At 43.5% G+C, this 15,092-nt stretch overlaps 1 protein-coding gene across 1 annotated transcript in view; it reads left to right on the top strand.

The window, feature by feature from the left end:
• The window catches only part of kcnh2b (potassium voltage-gated channel, subfamily H (eag-related), member 2b), a 278,133-nt gene extending 266,540 nt beyond the window's left edge, over positions 1–11,593 (top strand). The window contains exons 15-22 of the mRNA XM_085418034.1: positions 669–862; positions 1,925–2,027; positions 3,229–3,380; positions 3,468–3,606; positions 3,697–3,886; positions 4,488–4,593; positions 4,697–4,798; positions 5,608–11,593. Coding sequence (XP_085274160.1) covers positions 669–862; positions 1,925–2,027; positions 3,229–3,380; positions 3,468–3,606; positions 3,697–3,886; positions 4,488–4,593; positions 4,697–4,798; positions 5,608–6,012 — 1,391 coding nt within the window. The 3' untranslated portion in view covers positions 6,013–11,593. The remainder of the gene's footprint in view (positions 1–668; positions 863–1,924; positions 2,028–3,228; positions 3,381–3,467; positions 3,607–3,696; positions 3,887–4,487; positions 4,594–4,696; positions 4,799–5,607) is intronic.
• The last annotated feature ends 3,499 nt before the right edge of the window (positions 11,594–15,092 follow it).

Here is a 15,092-nt window from a genome sequence, read left to right as displayed (position 1 = left end):
GGCGAACAAGTGTACCTAACAAAATGGCTGGAGAGTGTATATGATGATGTGTCTCCTTGGTAACTGTGAGGTCACAGGTGACTGAAATAGATAAAACAAGAGTTTTAAATTTTAAATGTATAAAAACTGCAGTATTTACTGTGTTAGACAACACAGTGCACAGGAGTTTTTATCTGTTTCCTGAAGCTTGCCTAACACACAGCCACATGAGCATGAGCTGGTTCTGCCATCTACTGGTAACAGCAGCACTGGTGTCGTTAACATCTGATGCGCCTGCTCCACATACATGACACAAGCTGCAGCTCCCTGCAACAAGACACTGATCGATCATTTTAAGTAACATGCATGTAGGCGTGGAGTGTGCAGGCACGCGTCACACATCTTTATTTCTTACGCTATAAAAATAATCAGTTAACTTCATGCACTCATTTGTAAATAGATGCATTGAAACCAAATTAGAACAGATGTTTCCAGAGTCAGCTTTGGAAACAACAAACTTTATTTGCTATATTCACTGAGATTTAAAATATGATTTACACAGCTGACATTTAAGTTCAATAAAAGGTTTCTGTTCTTGCAGCTCCACCTGATGCATCACAATATTGTTGACTGCTTGTATAAGATCAACAATCAAATACGTGCTTTTCTATTCTTTTCTGCCTTCCCAGGGAAGAACGACATCTTTGGCGAGCCCATCAACCTGTATCACCGACCCGGTAAATCCAATGCTGATGTGAGGGCTCTAACATACTGCGACCTTCATAAGATTTTGAGAGAAGATGTTCTGGAGGTGCTGGACATGTATCCTGAGTTTGCAGATCACTTCTGGAACAACCTGGAAATCACCTTCAACCTCAGAGACGTGAGTTTCAAACTCCTCCCACAGCAGACGTCAGTAAAATCTCATAAGAGTGGCTCGGTTCATAATCGAAATACACAAATAATATCAGCGAGTCCAAAGTTTATTTTCAAAATTCTTTTTTGTATTGACAACCAGCTGATGGGTTTTTGTGGTTGTGGGATGGAAGTTGGTGTGATCACAAAAAGACAACTATGACTGTGAAAGGGAACCTGCCCAAGTGTTTCTGCACGTTATTAATACCTAACATAAGTCCTACGTTTTTATTATTATCATTTTGTAAAACAAAAATGAGAAAATCCAACAAGATGTGCAGAACTTTGAGCTTCATTCACAGGAAGAAGCATTTGTTTTTCTGCCTTTACCGTCCACAGCAGACAACAGGAGCTGGCTATTTTGTTGTTATACGCATCAACCTGTCAGTGGATGGTTGAGCAGAGGTGTGGGTGCTGTAGGAGTATGAATGGTGGACTGGTGACCTGTTCAGGGTGTGAACACTATGACTGCTGGACATTATTGAACTGGACGAGCGGTTAAGAAAGGTTTGGGTAGCTGCTGCTGCTGATAGCAGGTGCAGCTACCTGATGCTGTCTGTTTCATTGTTGCTCGTGCACAGGCAGAGCCTGGGTGAAAACAGCTTTTACATCCCCGGGCTTGTTCTGATTGTGAGTGAAATAATTCTGCACAGTGTGTCTTTGCTTTGTCGACAAGCTGCTTTGAATTTGCAGCCACGTTTCTCCTTTTGTTGCCGTGAAAGCCGCAGCATTGGCACGCCCTCGGTGCCTGCTGAGAAAGGAAGTAGAGTACAGAACACACGCGTACACACACACTGCATATTGATGCAACTCAGGAAACAAGTCTATTAATAACACAGCATTTTTTCAAGACTCTGAGCTAATAAGCTTCAGTGTGGTGTTGTGTCTGGCTGCAGGTGTGATGGTATCTTTCTTCCATCCATCACCGATGTTGCAAAGAATCCAAGATGACTTATTTTCACTATTTTTACAAATCACATCCCACACTTCTCCTCAGAAGTTAAGTGATGAACGCTGTTTTATATTTCAGACTAACATGATCCCAGGTTCTCCCAGCAGCGACGACTCCAACTCCGGGGGGTTCAACAAATTAAGGAGGCGTAAACTATCATTCAGAAGACGCACAGAAAAAGGTAACCCGTCCTCCCTGGGTCTCATCAGTCAGCGTGTTTCACCGTTTCTCTGCTGAATGTTTACTCTGTGTATTATTCTTGGGCATCATTATTATTAGGAGCCAGTTTTCCTGTTTATGAACCCTGGTTACACAAAGCAGTTAGATAAACTACAGGCATGTTGTAAATGTATAAGCGCCAGGTCATTTTCTCCTTCTAAATTCAGACAAAGCTGAGATGATTGTAGCTGACTCTAAAAATCTCATGTGCTTAATTAGATCATGACATTACCATGACTCCAGTAATACAGACAGAAATCTTGGAGCTACTTTTAACCAGGATGTGTCCTTTAACACACAGGACTGCTTTCTTTTATGTGCGCAATAGCTCTAAAATTAAAAACATGCTGTCTCAAAGTGACATTGAAAAGCTAGTTAATGCATTTATTACTTCAGTGCTGGAACATTCCTTATTGTCAGGCTGTTCTAAAAGCTCAAAAGCTGCAGTGACAGGACCAAAGAGGCCATCTTCTTCCCATACTGGCTCCTTTTCATTGGCTCCCTGTCAAAATCCTTCTTCTCACATAGAAATTTTGAATAACCATACATTAAAGACCCCATAGTGTACCACGTTATAATAACAGAGCTCTCAGACAGACGGCGATCTAGAGTTTCTAAAAGTAGAATGGGAGGCTTCAACTGTCCCGCTCCTCTGGAATCAGCTCCCAGTTTGGTTCCAGGAGCATCCCTTACTAAACCTGTTATAGGTTTAGCTGCTGGTGGGCTTTCCACGATGACGAGTGTTTCTTCTCCGTTCAGTTCTTTTCGCTCCCCTGGTGTTACACAGCATTAACGTTTGTCTTCTCTCTCCCACAGTATCTGTTTCTTTCTGTCTCTCTTGTCCCACATCAATCGTGGCTGTCCCTGAGCCCGGCTCTGCCGCAGGTTTCTTCCTGTTAAAAGGGAGTTTTTCCTTCCCACTGTTACCAAGCGCTGCCCATAGAGCACAGTCTGATTGTTGGGTTTTCTCTCCACTGTGTAGGATCTTTACCTGATAATAAAAGTGCCTTGAGGTGACTGCTGTTGTGAATCGGCACTTTATAGATCAGATTGAATTATTTTATCTGCTTGAATGGTCAAAGAAATACTATATTAATCTTCTTACTTCTAATCCAGCTAGACTGACCATCTTCTCCTTTTTATCCATCTGTGCATCTGTCCAGATGATGCAGATGCTGGAGAAATAAAAAAGTCCCATAAGTCTGTGAGACGAAGACAGCGGGAGACGGCCCACAATCAAAAACAAGAGGAGGCGTCTAAGAGGCCATGGGGGGCACATCGAAGCTCAGTGTCCTCACATTCCAGTGGTGATGAGGTACGACTCCACACTGCCACTGTGACTGTTATACAGGACAGCACTGTAAAAACTGATGTGGATGTTTTGGTCCTGCTCCTCTTATAGGGGGAGGAGTCAGTAGTGACTGGTCTCGCCCCTCCATCTGCAATGCAAGAGAATCCACACAAGCAAGTCCCGCCCTTTACCGAGAACACCGAGGGTGATGGAGACCCCAAGCCTGGGAACACCTGCAATGCCCTGTCAGGTATGGTACGACAGAAGACACACTCATCCTTTCCCACTGCTTTGCACACTCACATACGCACCCACTCCTCCCCTCTCCACCTTCATATAGGGGCATTCTCAGGTGTGTCCAACATCTTTAGTTTCTGGGGAGAGAGCCGGGGGAGTGGTCAGTACCAGGAGGTTCCCAGCTGCAGCCTTGCCTCCCCTCCACCCCTCAACACACCACTGCACAGCTTGAGCCGCCAGCAACGCAACCAGCTGGACACACGCCTGGACCTGCTGCAGAAACAGCTCAACAGGTACAACTAGCAGGGTTGTTTTTTTCTTTTTTAATGCCTCTACAGAGAGCTTCTCCTCTCGCTGCTGCAGCAGCCCTGTAGCCTTTGGCTCAACGAGGCTCTTTCTCAGGTCCAGTTGAGATCAAACGTTTGTACTCCTCTGTGCTGAGCTGTAGCTGCTGAGAAAGACTATATCTCCACGTTAGCCTCTGCTGATAAAGGTGTGCATGTGGGGGGGACTCTGCTCATATGTGAAAGTGTTGCCGAGTTTAAAATAGCAGCAGACTGGCTCCTAATTAGCCTGAGATAGGACAAAGAGGATGAGATGCAAACTTCTGCACGCGTCCCGCACACATTTATCTACATCTGCAGTGTGACTATGCGCAAAGGCGCTTTTTTGCTGAAAAGATAAAAGAAAATTCCTGTGGGGAAAAAGAATTGCTTTACTTTTAACAGACTAACAGCAGGATGTTAAGAGAAACGCACCGTTAGCAAAACAAAGTTTCAAAAAGTGCATTCGATACGACTCGAATCAGCAGTCTGGTCCATTTATTTTTACTGCTAGCTTCCTTTCTTTTTGAAATTGACATTAATTATAGATCATCTCTTATACACTGTGAAGGTTAGAGAGTCGCATGTCAACGGACATCGGCGTGATCATGCAGCTGCTGCAGAGGCAGATGGCGCTGGTACCTCCAGCCTACAGCGCTGTTTCATCACCACCTCAGGTAATAACGCACACAGCGTATGGGACTTGTGTCAAAGAATGAACCTCACCGTCGTGGTGGGTTACACTTCACGCTCGCTAACAAGATGATGTTTTCTTTTCAGGCCTCACCCTACCCAGGTCCCGGTCCAGGACCCGGTCCGGGAGATGGAGTGGTTTCTCCTGGTACACCTCTTGAGACAGAAACACTGGCCTCTCTGTCACAGGTGAAAAACGTGCTGGCAAATCTTACCCTGCTGATCTGTCAGTAACATGTTACATTAAATCCCACAAACACTAAATAAATGCTTAATTGATTTATTTAGCATCTTGCACATGTTGTATATTTGGAGTTGAATCAGGTACCTCATCGGTGACACACCCCAATGTGTCCAAGTGAGTGGGAATCATTCTTCATTTCTTCCTGCTGTCTGCAGGAGTGTTTACAAGAAACAGTTGAAGGTTCAAGGCATTTACATCATTCTAATTGCAGACAGACCTCCCTCCTCCATATATAATATATTCTGTGAAATCTAGCTTTCCCATAAAAATGTTGACGCTCCAGATTCAACAGTGATGTGATGATGTTTCCAAAATACAGTCTGTCCAGAATGTAAACTTCGATATGACGACACGATCCTGGAGTGCAGCATCAGGGGCGTGATCACAGAGCAGACGGCCTCTTTAGCCAAACGATCTGATACCCCCGTGTTGATATGGTGCCTGGATCATCATAATTAATGGTGGTCCAGGTTCAACACTGCAAGAGACCAATCACATTGTTGTGATGTCATAGTTTTGTAACGTTTTGTAATCCCACTCAGCAAACCCAAGCCTGTCTCCGCAGATCTGAACACAGTCGTGTCAATCATGAAACATTTTACATACATATTAACATATCAACACAGCCAAAAGCACACGTTTGGGCTTTTTGCAACATGCACAGGTATGAAGTCTTGCATGACTAATTTCTTCTGTTCTTGAAAAGCACAGAACAAATTGCAATCCCACTGACCTCTCTCTTCTTTCCCTACAGATCCTGCATTCCCAGGACTTTGAGGAGTTCCCAGCTAAAGCTCTTGACTCTCTGCAGCCCCAGGACACGTCTCTGATCAACACAAGCCAGAGCCAGCTCGCCCCTTCTGGACTGGACGGACTAGGCCAGCATCTCGGACTAGGCGGTGGAGCTGGAGTCGTTTCAGTGGCAGGTTCAGGATCAGGTCTAGGTTTAGAGTTAGGGAGTGGGGAGGGTGCAGTTTCTAGCTTAGGAGCAGGGTTAGATTTTGGTTCAGGGGTATGCATGGGTGCTGGGACAGCTGCTGCAACAGGAGTCTCACCACTGGATCCTGAAACCCCACGGAGGCTATCGCTCCAAGAACCACAGACACCCCTGGACTCACGGACACCACAGAGACACAGCTCCGACCCAGGGGGGAGCTAAAGAAGACACGGGGATGAGGGGAAGGCGAGTGGGCTCAAGGCAGGGACACGGAGAAAATGAGACTGCTGCATTCAGCAACTCTTTAAGTTCCTTCTGGTTCCACCGCTCCACGTGGCACTTTGGATTTCAGGAGACACCTACTGTACCTGCCACTTAGCCTTTTAGGGCCCCCAGCTACTGTATCTTCACTGTCAACCTCTCAATAAGGACTCACTGCCCAGAGAACGTGAAGCCAGGCAGGGGGTTGAGGCCTTTCATTATCTCCAAATGTTTCCCCTCTCCTCGGGAAACATTTGGAGCTTTCTGAGCCCCACAATGGTACGACCTTTAACCAAAACCACACACTGAGTGAACATAGTCTGGTCTGGACCTCTCAGTCGTCCTTCTTAGGATGTCGCTTTTTTCAGACTTACATATAAACGACTGCTGACTTGTAGAAGAATCCCTTTACTGCTGTATCCAGTGTTGGATGACTGACAAGTACCATCGAAGACAACATTGAACAGAATGACGAAACAAGTAGCCATTTACGTCTTGCACTGAAAATCCTATTGATACGATGATTATTCTATTCTATATGTCCATGGCGCTTCCGATAAACTCTCAAACTGGTAAATTGTAGTGTTAGCTGGCCTAACAGGAGTCCTGCTGTCTCGTCCTGTCATTGGTTCCTTCCCCCTGAAGTCCTACACCCAAGAGGTGGAGCTGATGTTCCACGCTTCCCAAGAGCACACTGGATTGGCTGGTTTGCACCTCAGGGGTGGGAACTGGAGGGTAAAAAGCCATGAATTTTCTTGATGAACATATCAGCTGCCCTGTCATAAACATTGTACAGATTTGCTAGGGAGTGAAGAACATTTGGCACGCTTAGGCAGCGTCACAAACAGGTAAACTGGCAAACTTACAAGTTTTCCACAAGAACAGTGCACCAAAAAATAAAAAACACACAAAAAACAGCTTACTAATTTCACGAGCTACGAGTTGTGACCTTACAGCAAAGTTGTGTTGGATTATTTTTGACACAATGAAGTCAGCAGTGACTGGATACTTGGATGTGTAACGTCACATCAAAGCTCATGCATAAAGGGAAAACATGTCGAGTGATTCTAGTTTATCGTAGGTTGAATTTGCTACCTCAGATTTCATTGGTTCCTTTTTCTCCTAAGCATGCACCCAGAAAGCTTCTACTATGTACATAAGCGTTTGTTATGTGAGCCGTAATTACACAAGTTTGCCAGTTTACAACGACCAGCCGAATGCGCCATTATTCTATGTACAGTATAATATGCAAACACTGGCAAGACGACAGGAGCGAGTGTGATTTAATCTTACTACGTGTGTGATAAGTTCAGGTCCAAAGCTTTTTATGTGTGCGTTCGTCCTTGTTTTTGTCTTTCTGTCTGCAGAGCCTGGTGATTAGCACGTTTGCATCCATGCACTGTCAAGGGTCGTTGGTTTTTAATTTCCAAGACAAGTTTTTGTCTAGAAAGAAAAAAAGAAGATGTGAACACCTCCATTAAACAGGCAAATGACAGTTTAGTGTTTGAATTGATAGCACAAACCCTTTACAATGTTGACATCTACAGCTGCAGAGAACACAGGAAGGAGAAACTGCACCTGACAGTTATTTTACAGCATTATTTCAATTACCTCCTACTTTGGAGTCCCAACATCTCATCCTTGTCACAAACTTTTAATGCAGATTCTTGCAGAGGTATGAAAAGGCTGTAATTACTTCATCACACCACTGCTTTATCCATGTGATAAGTTTAGAAACACAGCATGCATTACGTTTAGAAACAAACCAGTTTTGTTCTAGCTCATTAGAAATGTACTCTTTGACAGTCCTTTGATTCAGGATTGACTCTGTTCAGGTACATCAGGAGATGTGTCTGGTTCCATTTAACCTTACATGCAGTGCAGTTATCGACCAAGGGAAGAAGACGCGTAGCTTCAAACTGTTGGCGCTGCCGCCCATCTTAAATATCCATCCACAGCACTTCAGGCTGCACTTCATCAGTTCAAAGCAACAGTAAACATGTTATCAGTAACCAGTTGAATGAATAATGCCATTTCCTTCTGTTTATAAGTGCTTCTTTCGCATGAGCCATACTGTAGACAGACACGTACAGATGTGGTTTTAAAGTTTACCGACGCTCATCATGGACGTGAATGTAAAGGCAATACTGGGCTTTCAAAGGTTTCTTTGGGCTACTCTTTCCCTGGCTCAGGAATAGAGCTACAGAGCAGTGTGGACTCTAAAGCAGTTTTGATTAACCCTAACCCCGTGCTGTAACCTAACGCATCAGGTGACGCACACAACAGTGATGTGAATGTCATCGAGGATCGTGGCATTTCCAGTCCCGAGGTCAGCTGGGACGTAGAACCACAAAATAAATCTGGTTGGATATTTGACAACTCTTCTATGAAGAATTAGTAGAGTCCAGCTAAAATGGTTGCATTCTTAAGCATGGTCCGGTTTCCACTGGTTTGTGGGCAGGACTTTGGAAAAGTTTATCTCACTTGCTTTAGTTTATGTTTAGGTTACTACCCTGTTGAAACACCTGGTCACATTCAATTTTCAACTGATGGTTTGAGGTGTTGTGGAAAAAATGTGACACGGTCTGTTTCCTTCATTGTAATATTCACGCTGTTCAATGTTCAACTGATGTTACCACCATGCTCAACAGTTGGTGGTGTTCTTGGTGTTTCTCCAAGCAAGCCTCGGGTAAATTTCGCCAAGTTTAATGGTGAAGGGCTTCCTTCTTGGACAACAATTTGTCATTCTGCTTGCAAACTGGCTTAGTTACAGACAGTGACAGTGATGTTCGAGCACGTTACAGTTTCCTCTTAGCTGAGCGTAGAAGTTTGAGTCCGACCTCAAGCAGAGCGCAGTTCTTTAGAAGTGACCCCAAGAGATTCTCTGACTCTTCCTCAGATGTACGCCGAGCTTCTTGAAATCTCTCATTGTACTGTGTTAGTCAGTCTGTTGCATTTATGGCTCAAAGGAATGTCTACAAAAGGTAAATTTCCTACTCTTCACAATGTTTGTTGTGCAGTCATTGCATCCCAGAAAAAGAACACGTCACAGAAATGACTGAAAGCTCGATACTGCCAAATCATTCATATCCAGATGTCCAGAAGCATGTATAACTAGAACTGTAAGGGTCACGAGGATGAGTCTGGGATTCACCGTTAATTACTGTAAATGGCCTACGGAGAATGGCGTGCACTGAGCTTACAAACTGTGTGTCAAAAAGAGAACATCTATGAAGGAATAAACAGCAACACTTTTCCTAACGTGATATAGAAGATGACGCATACACTCTAAAAGATATTACTGGTCATATGGAGTAAAGGTGGAGTCTGGATCTTGTTCAATCTGATATCCCTGTTGGTGTTCATCCTGCATTATCATTCAATTTGATTCATACAGCACCAAATCGCAACAACAGTCGCCTCAAGGCGCTTATATTGTGAGGTCGACCCTACAATAATACATACAGAGAAAAACCCAACAATCATATGACCCCCTATGAGCAGCACTTTGGCGACAGTGGGAAGGAAAAACTCCCTTTTAACAGGAAGAAACCTCCAGCAGAACCAGGCTCAGGGAGGGGCAATGATGTTGGTCCCATCAACATTGCATCTGACCAATGACATCATCTGAGTATTCAGCTAGCATTACCCCACGAAGTTAGCTAATGATTTTAAAAACTGTCACTAACAAACCAACAAACCTGGACTAACATTACAGTGATGACACAGGAACAACACCAGTCCAGGGATATGAGATACACCCTGGAGCACACCCAGATAGCTCTGGGCAGACAGGTGTTTAAAATCATAAAAGGTGATGGATACTCCTGTATATTCGGGGAAAAAACCAGGCTGTTTTTCTGCATTAATGGTCACTTTTGCACAGTCTTTTTAAGTTCTCAAGATGAAGGAAAACAAACACCCATAACGTCTTCAAAATGTGTCTTCCCTTATACGCAGTTACATGGAAAGACCCTTTCCTGTACTACAAAATCAAAAGTTGTAATGGAGGAAGAGGGCAAGCTTGTTGTTGAAGTGCAATAGTCCTTTAAAGAGTTGAGACTTGTAGCAGCTTAACCACGTCCATTTGAATTTAAAGCACTTTATTATCATTATTATTTTTAAACAGCGCAGATGTTTAATAAAGACTCAGGAATGTGTCGCCGATGTCACAGGTCTGATTTTCCTTTGTCTCAAAGAACTCAAAACCAACCAATCAGAAAGAAACAAATTGGATGCGCGGTCACATTTCAGCAGAGTTCCCCTTTAATGCAGAAGTGTGAGGATTGTATTTCACTGTGGGTCTACGGTGTTTATTTATTGTCGTAGGATTATGTGTCTGTGGGTTTTTCACTGTTTCAGCATGTAACGGCTCTCTGTGCTCTGTCATTCTTTTGTTCACTCTGTGTCGATATTTATTCAGTATTTATCCATATTTAATTAACATTATTGTACACTAAAAAATTCTCAATCAACTCCTGCCTGCAGTCGAGGCCACATTCGGTATCTCTCACCCGTTAGTGGAAATTGCCGGTGTCTGTGCGGTGATTGGGCCGTGCGTGTGCAGCCGCTTCGTAAAGGTGCACTTTAAGTTTGAACCAAAGCAAGCCCGTGCTGTGAACAAACCACTGCTGGTGACATTGTAAACTCTAATCCAGCCCTTTCACTCCCAAAAGATTGTCGTCATTTGAGTTAAGTGCAGAAATGCAGCTGGATTGAGCGTAACTGTAAACAAAGATCTTTTTAAAGTGACTTGATTGGCGAGGGCGTGATGGGTTTGTTAGGACGATTGATGCTGTTTAGTGACGGCACTCTGGAAACAGGGATTCCAGCTTCTTTCAGATGGACTGCAGCTTTTTCCTTCTTTTCAGTATTCTATAGTCGAAGCGTGAGTGAAAGCATCGCGGGTGTTTAAAGCTGTTAAGGTGACACTGACCAAATCTGCTGAGCTCTCCTTACTACTGCACCGTACCTGGTTTCACTGCCATCACCAGTTTTGTTTGGTTTGTTCCTACCAGCAGTCCCTGCCTGTGCTCTCCAGGAAACAAAGAACTATCCTCGACCCAGTGGACCTGGCTGCTTTACAACACTTTCTTTCTTTCTTTTTTTGACAGTGCAGTCAGTGGTGTCTTTCAGCAGTGGGCTCCCATTGCCATCTCATACTGTAGTGAGTCTTCTGTTAGTGTTCAATGACAGTCACCTAGTGGCCTGAACTGTATCTTTACATTCAGAACTATGACCTCAAAACTAGAATGTGGTTGTTGTCGACTCTTCCTCCCTGACCTTGTATGTGACGGTAGACCTTAGTGCTAGAGGACACATTTATGTATGCATACTGCATATTATAACAATAGAGGGTGCACTTTCCAAGAAAAAAGACACCAAGGGAGGGGGCGGGGGGATGTTTTGGTTTGTGGGCAGTTTTTGACTTGTGGGGGCAAGTGCTTCTTCCCCTTTGCATTTACACACACACACACACACACACACACACACACACACACACACACACACACACACACACACACACACACACACACACAAAGATAAGAACTGCCTGCGCACTTAATACACATGCCTCCCCTTAACAGCTCTTCCATACTGCTGAGCTTTTTTCAGCTCTCTTCTACTTTCTATGAGTTCTCACAGACTTGCTATTTGTAGATATTTTGCGCACTTGAAGGAGGGAGGGGGGGTTTGGTACCGTTTACACAACACTGGATCTATTCTGCCTGTAAATACCACCTTCTATTACTTGTACAGGAATCAAACTCTTTGGCACTTGTATAGCCAGCACTATGCAGAAACCGAACTTTCTTTGGCATGCTTTGAAATGCAGAATACTATAGAGGAAAATATACAAAATAAATAAAGACTGCTCTGATTTCTTATTTTAAAAAAACAAGGAGCTGTCCATGGTAAAAATGGATGTGACGACGATGACGGTGATGAGGGTGATGAAGCTAAAGACTTTTAATATTGTACACATTTTTACTTGCATGCTGCACTGAAAAATCATCCGGCAAAGAGAAGGTTTGATGTGCAAAGCAGCTGGTTTTTGCTGTATGCTTGCAGACTGTGTGTAGAGTGAAACACTGAATTCTTCCAGGTAACGGGAGAGTTGTTATTTATATAATACATATATACATACTACTTCCAGGTCATGGAAGAGCGGGGTACTGAATAGCTGCAAACATAGTGATCTTAGATGATACAATATTATATTGTATACTTGTATCTTTGGTTGCAAACCACTGTAACAGAGTGATGCATGTGTGGCAGTCCTGGGCAGAACTGTTGACCGTTTCCAAAATATCCTGAAGCACTTGATTCCCCAAATCTGGTCTCCGGGCTGTCTCGCCTGGGGAGGTAAATAAAGTACACCTACATGAAATGCATTTTTGGACCACATCTTGCTGTTTAAGTGTGACGTGGTGAAACCTCTTAGCAATAGCATATCTTTAACGCATCTTGCTTAGAAGTCATGACATGTCCCATCAAAACCAGTACTTTTTAATCTTGTGTACTCTGGCAGTCTATGGAATACTGCTTAGCCATAAAACAGTAACGCTAAGCTCGCCAGTGAAGCAGTTCTGAAAACCCGTTTCTACAAAATTGGGAAAATGTGTAACATGTAAAAAACAAAAACAGAATTGAAACCACAAACATGACATCAAATACTGAACAGTTTTTTAACCTGTCTAGCTCCTACATATGTCAGGCAACCAGTCACACGATTGGGTTTAAAAAGAAAGCATGGTTACAATGTTTCCAGAGGGCCTGCTGCCATCCTGATGATATCTATTTCAATGAAGGCCTTTGTCATTGTCCACATTCATTAGGACAATGACAAACATTCTGCAAGTGTTCCAACAGCACAGCTCTTCAGTAAGAGTCCAGGTGCTGAACTGCAGCAAATCTACATGTTACACATAAACCCAACTTTTTTAGGAAAATCTGGGTTGTCCAAAGCACTAATGATTCATGTCAAAGACTGCAAAAGGTTGGAGGGGAAACGGTGATGCTCCAGGTTCTGATTGTGTGATAGCATAAGCAAATGGTTGATCTTTATAAAATTTGAAAATTATTTCTTTCAATAAACCTCTTTGAAAGCAGATTCATTGTGACTGGACTGATTTCTGTGACATTTGCTTTGACACTTCTCGAACATTTTAGCACAGAAAAACACCTTTAAATCGGACCGGTTACTTTTGTGTGAGGTTGCTTTAAAAAGCACGTTTTCACAGGATTCTACGCAGTTGTGTAAAACTATGTACACGATTATTGCTCCCAGAGGAATTACAAGGCTAAACAGCAGCCAGGTGCTGATAATCAAATGCACTTGACTCAAGTGTGAGCACCTTTACAAAGACAGATGTTTCAGCAGGTCGGGGCATTCAGGTGTGTGTCAATGCAATACCAAGCAGGAAAGGCATCAGCAATGATCTGCCTAAGAGCAATTGTTGGTTCTTAGCAATCTGGGAAGAGTTATAATTACAATATACAAATATACAATTTCAAGTCCATTATTCTACAGCAAGAAAAAATATTCACACGTGGGAAACATTCAAGATAGACGGACTTCAGCAAAGGACAAACGTTATCAGAAAAAATGCATAAAACCCAAGAGCTACATCTCAGACTACAGGTCTCAGTTAATGTGTGAAATGTCAATGTTTATAATAGTACAACTACAAAGACATAAAGCAAATATGGCTTTTTTTGGAAGGGAGAAACACCTCTTAAAAAATATACATTTACAAAGCTTCATCTGAACAAATCACAAGACCTCTGGAACAATGACCTTAGGACAGATGAGACCAGTGTGGAGCTGTTTGGCCATAATGCACAGCATCACATGTGGTAAAACCACTATCAGTGCTGTGGTATCACTCTTCATACAAGGAGTTGAGTAAAGTGATGGAGGGACGATGCTTCACAGAGGCAGGACTGGGCAGCTCGCAGTCACTGAGTCAACTATGGAGACCTCTGTGTACTAAAGTCTTCTAGGATCAAATATGATGATTGAGCTAAAGCTTGGCCAGAGCTTGGTGATGCAAGAGAGCAATGATCCCAACCACAGCACCACATCTACATCAGAATGGCTGAAAAAGAACAAAATCAAGGTGTTGCAATGACCCAAAGTTTAGACCTCAACCTGACTTACATGCTGTGGCAGGACCTTAAGAGTGCTGCGTAAAAATGAATGTCCACGAACTTCAATGAACTGAAGCAACACTGTAAAGCAGAGTGGATTAAAATCCGTCCACAGTGCCATGTGAGACTGATACAAGTTATGACTGCTAAAGGTAGTTCTATAAGCTCCTGAAACTTTGGGTGTATTTTGTAAACAGCACAAGTTTGACAAGAGATGAATTTATATAGTTGCATGTGTGTATATGCACGAGCAGGTCTGGAGTATTGTAACCACTCTACGGCCAAGCAGGTGGCGGTAAGGTAAGCTTTCCACCACAAGGCGTCACTATAGACCTGCACTATGTCAAGTGGAGCATTTTTCCCGCTTTTGATTTTTCTGTGGCTTTTTGCAATCTCACCCCCAGAGAAGACACGCTTCCTTGCTCCAGTTTGTGAATCAGATCCAGCAGATTAGGTGGCGAGTTGTAGTAAATTAAATCGGCTGTCACTTCTGTCCCCACTACCCCCAAAAGCAACACAGTCAAAGTCAACTACTTGTATTTATACCATCAACATTAGTGGACGCGTGTGGGTTACACTTCCCCTTGGGTCTCTGTAATTTCTGTAGTTCCTGTGATTCCTGTTTAGCCGCTTGGTAACATTCCTCTGATCGGGGCGGTGTAGGGCGTCTTCCTGGGCCGCGGCCGTATCCAGAGTTCGTTCCCCGAGGCGATTGGACCGGCACCGTCCCGTAAAAGGAGTCAAACTTTTCTATTGAATGCACACGGTGTCTGTCAAAAGCCAACACGGTGAGAAAGGGATCTTCCCGGGATTCAGACGTTTTGATTGGACAGTAAGGCCGTCAAGCAGACTTTTAGTCTTCGTGCGATTGGTTAAAATGAGAGCCA

This window comes from Rhamphochromis longiceps, linkage group LG9 (assembly GCF_057381845.1).
Source record: "Rhamphochromis longiceps isolate RC_006_pf linkage group LG9, R_longiceps_female_GT1.1, whole genome shotgun sequence".
Classification (NCBI taxonomy): domain Eukaryota; kingdom Metazoa; phylum Chordata; class Actinopteri; order Cichliformes; family Cichlidae; genus Rhamphochromis; species Rhamphochromis longiceps.
This window is presented reverse-complemented; position numbering and strand designations above follow the sequence as displayed.